The 4,309-nt window shown below is 29.0% G+C and overlaps 1 protein-coding gene across 1 annotated transcript; it reads right to left on the bottom strand.

Moving 5' to 3' along the window:
• Positions 1,579 to 3,037, bottom strand: LOC107642137. The gene has a single exon (XM_016345446.2). The coding sequence runs from the start codon at positions 2,874 to 2,876 to the stop codon at positions 2,253 to 2,255; it is 624 nt and encodes a 207-aa protein (XP_016200932.1). The 5' UTR covers positions 2,877 to 3,037; the 3' UTR covers positions 1,579 to 2,252.

Genomic DNA, 4,309 nt, shown 5'->3' with positions numbered 1-4,309 from the left:
GAGTATTTAACTAACTCTATCCCTTCTCATATTGAATTTATAGATTTAATTAATGAATGATTTTTTTTTTAGTATCTCTCAATTTAATAGGTTAAAAATTAATCTGTCGCGAATTTAAACTCAATTTAAAAGTTTATCATTGATTAATAAATTGTTTTATGCATATGACGAGATTTGAGTTCTCGACACTTACTTAAACAGCCAAGTGAATTAATCATTCGATTAATCCAAATTAGTTAATAAATGACTTTAATTTTAAAAATATTTGCTAATAAAAATGCTAAATATAAAAAAATTATATTAAAAAATTATTTTATTGTATAAAAAAATATATATATGCTCGTAAAAAGATTTGTGTGGAAATAATGGACATGCATAAACTACCATCAGCACCATATATAATGCTGGAGAGGGTGAGAAGCCAATAATTGAGTAGAAGAGACAAGATATCGATATAGACTTGAAAGGGATAATAAAGCCAACCTCCAACTCACCAACTTTAAAGTAGAACCTTAAACTTCTATATTTAATTACTCACTAACATTATTGACACACATAATAATAGTACTTAAAGTTCCTTGCTTTTATATATATCTCACTTTTATCATGGAAATTAAAGTAGTAGTAGAAAAGGTGCCTTGCTTTGATGGGAGCCAATAAATCCATTTCTACAAGGGAACCATCAATTCTCTTAAATAATTAAATTGTTTCCGAGCGAGCAAGAAGAACCTCCTATTCATACATTCATCATAATGGGTGAACAATAATCATTCAAAGATAATGACAATTAAAGTGATGATATATATTTCTAGGAGTATGTTGGTTAGTTTGTCCAACTTAATTAAAAGTGGTATTTGTAAAATTATTAAGGTTGATAAACATGTATTAGTTATATATTAATGACTGATTTTGTCACTGATGAATTGGGATTAGAGATTGCTTTAACAACTGATTTGCACTGCTGGTAGCTAATACTCGCATATAGAGGAAATTTTTGAAAAGATGGGATTGGGGACCATATAGCAACAAAGAATTCTCCAGTTACTATATATATTATATAGTGACCAAAAAAGCAATTGGAATTGTGGTTGCTAATTAGCGATTGATACATTGATAACAAATTAGCTATTGATTCATTATTAGTAACTGATTTAGGGCTTAAAATAGTTTTTTGTATTGAGAAAGTTTTTGGGTCAGCAATTTTATTAAAATTTGGCCAGTATTTAATTAGCAAAAAAAAATGTAATAAATAATTCTATACCATTAAATATAATTTTACACTATTAAAAATACTAATAATAACCAATTGATGACTATAAATTACAAAATTTATTCACCTCTTAGAACTCCTCTTTTGTATTAATTTTTGACTTGGTCATTTTTATTTGTAAATTAGTCTCTATATTTTAGCAATGATTTAGTGGTTAATTCGAATTAGCAACCAAATGACACCCATCATTTTCGGTCCTCAAATAGTTCTTATTTACATGTGAAATATTTTTGTCTTATAATTTATTTCCCTCATTTCACATATTCTGATTAATTAAGTATTATACACAAAATGTTTACATTATAGAATGCATGTAATTTGAACTCTTATTATCAACACATGGAAAATTAAAGATGTATAAAATAAACCACCACCATATATTTTACAAAAGGGCAGTCAAATAAAAATAAAAAGGAAACACCAAAATCATATATTGAGTTTGAGCTGAAATCAAACACTATATACAACATAAGCACACATATATACAAGGCATCACCTCTTCCCCCTTGGAAAAAAAAACCCTACTACATCAAAATTACTTAATAATTAAGTCACGTGATGCTGTGGTTGCACTGATATCCCCAGTCACGTGATACTTTCTTTTGACATAGCAGTGAAAACACGTAGAGGAGGCGGGTGTATATGTAAATAAGAATATAGGAAGATTTTTTTTTCCATACGTGAAAATAGGAATATTATTTGTACGCTAATATTATTATCGGACACAAGAACATATATTATACAGAATAGAAACACACAATATTTGACATTACTCAATAAATAAAGTCAATATATTGTGTTTCTTAATGTCCAAATAACGTACAAATAATATATATAATTTAATTTTAATATACTGTTGCTATAAAACTATTTTACACATTCATTCAATCACATGAATAATCATTCAAAAAAACGATTGTGATTGCACGATTGTGTAAAACGTTTTATACTATCAGTATATTAAAATTAATATATGTATCTATTATCGGTCCCAAGAGTAATAATAAGGAGAATTTGTGTGTTGTGAGTGAAGATTCTTATAAAACCTTTTAATAAACTCTTCAGCTTTAATATCAATTTTGCCACCATCGTCATCATCAAAATCTTCTTCGTCTTTGAGAGGAAAAGGGGAATCAGTGATCCTCAACTGCTTAGGGCTTTTTCCAAACTCTGGCAATGGCATCAATGGCGAATCCATCACCATCTCATAGTTGTTATTGTTGTTGTTGTCTTTTAGCATCTCAAGAACCTTACATAGGGTTGAAACGTCTTCGTGGTGGTGGCAGCGATGGTGGCGACGACTGTGGTAATTAAAGGCAGGGCTACTAGTGCAGCTGAATTGGTATTCGCGAGGGTAGAAGGAGAGGTTTTTGTTGTTGCGGAAGGAGGAACGGCGGCGCGTGAAGGCGGCGGCGTAGTGGTGGTGGAGAGTGAGAGTGGTGGAGATTGCGTTGCTGGCTGCTATCTTTCCGCGCTTGAGCAAGAGATTGAACTCGGAAATGAGTTTGCTCTTTGATATACCTTTTCTTAACATGACCATAACTATTCTTAGAATGTTCAAAAGCTTCTTTGCCACCATTGGTGCTGCCCTTGCTTCAATTTCCATGGTGATGATGATGATGGATGTGTTGTTTTCTTGGTTTGTTTAAAGAGAGAAAGAGAAAAAGTATATGTATGTATATGTGTGTTTTTTGTGTGATCCAGTGAGGGTGTGATGAGTAAATTGGAATTGTTGTGTTTTGGTTTGTGAAATGAGGGAATGGGGGATGATATGGTATTTAAAGGGATCCAAGAGATCTTAATTAGAATAGTGTATGTGTTATAGTAATTAAATTCCTTAAATTAATTAATTAAGGGCAAGACTAATAAAGTCCCACCTCGTATAATAGCGCGTGAGGAAACGTTTTATGTAGGGTTACATATTTTTTAACAAGATTTTTCATATTAAATAATAGATAATACTAAAAAAACAAAAAAAAACACAAATAATTCAAATTTGTCCTAGTTTATTAATATTTATTTATGGAAAAATCTAGGGACTAGCACTTTTTTAACAATCTGGCCAGCACTTAACCATAAAAAGAAAAGTGAGTGATCTTTTATCATTAGATGTAATCTCACACCATTAAAAATATTATTAATGGCTAGTTAATGGTTACAAAACACAAAATTTGCTGGCCCTAACACTCCTCTTTATTTATTATAGAGTGCATTAAATAAAATCAAAAATAATAAATTTTAGTAGTTTTTGGCTAAATACTTTTTCGGAGACTTTTTGTTAAATAATTATTATAAGTTTTACAATTACACCTTTGTAAATGATAATTGAAAAAAAGTTTGCTTTAGTAGAAGTTTATCCTATAGCTAGTAAGACAAATCAAATTTGGAATATATACAACAAGTAGTAGTACATATTGAGAAATTGTTATCTTTTATTCTTTTAGCTAAAAATAATTGTAATGTAAAAAGATATATAGTGTGAAAAATAGAATTACAACTACTTACAATTATCCATTTAGTTTTGGTCTAAAATAAGTAATCTAAAAACAACAAGAATATTTTAATTGCATTTAAACATAACACAAAATAATCAATTATTTCAATAATATAGCATACTACAATTTAAGATAATATAGATAAAAAAATAACATGATTGAAAGATGTATATGATAATAAAATTAAAAACAGAAGTGTTATAAAACATAAAAATAGGGCTGTATGTGTGACTAATATTTGTTATTGTTTTAGACAAAAATGATACTCATAATTACAACTAAAAGAGAATTCAATGTTACTAAATAACGGATATCGTACAGCGGCTAACAAAATTACCAATTCATAAAATTATCAATCATGGCATTAAAAATGTATAATAAAGACAGTAAATGCCTAAGAAACGATTACCTTATAACAAAGGAATAAAAAGAAAGAATTCAACACGTAAAATTTAATCATCTCTAACACTTAAGAATATTAGTAATTTAAGCATCAGAGTATTTTGCAGGTTGTCCTCTAGACCTGGTGTAAAATCCACAAAAT

The sequence above is a fragment of the Arachis ipaensis genome, chromosome B05, assembly GCF_000816755.2.
Source record: "Arachis ipaensis cultivar K30076 chromosome B05, Araip1.1, whole genome shotgun sequence".
NCBI classification, from domain to species: Eukaryota; Viridiplantae; Streptophyta; class Magnoliopsida; order Fabales; family Fabaceae; genus Arachis; species Arachis ipaensis.
This window is presented reverse-complemented; position numbering and strand designations above follow the sequence as displayed.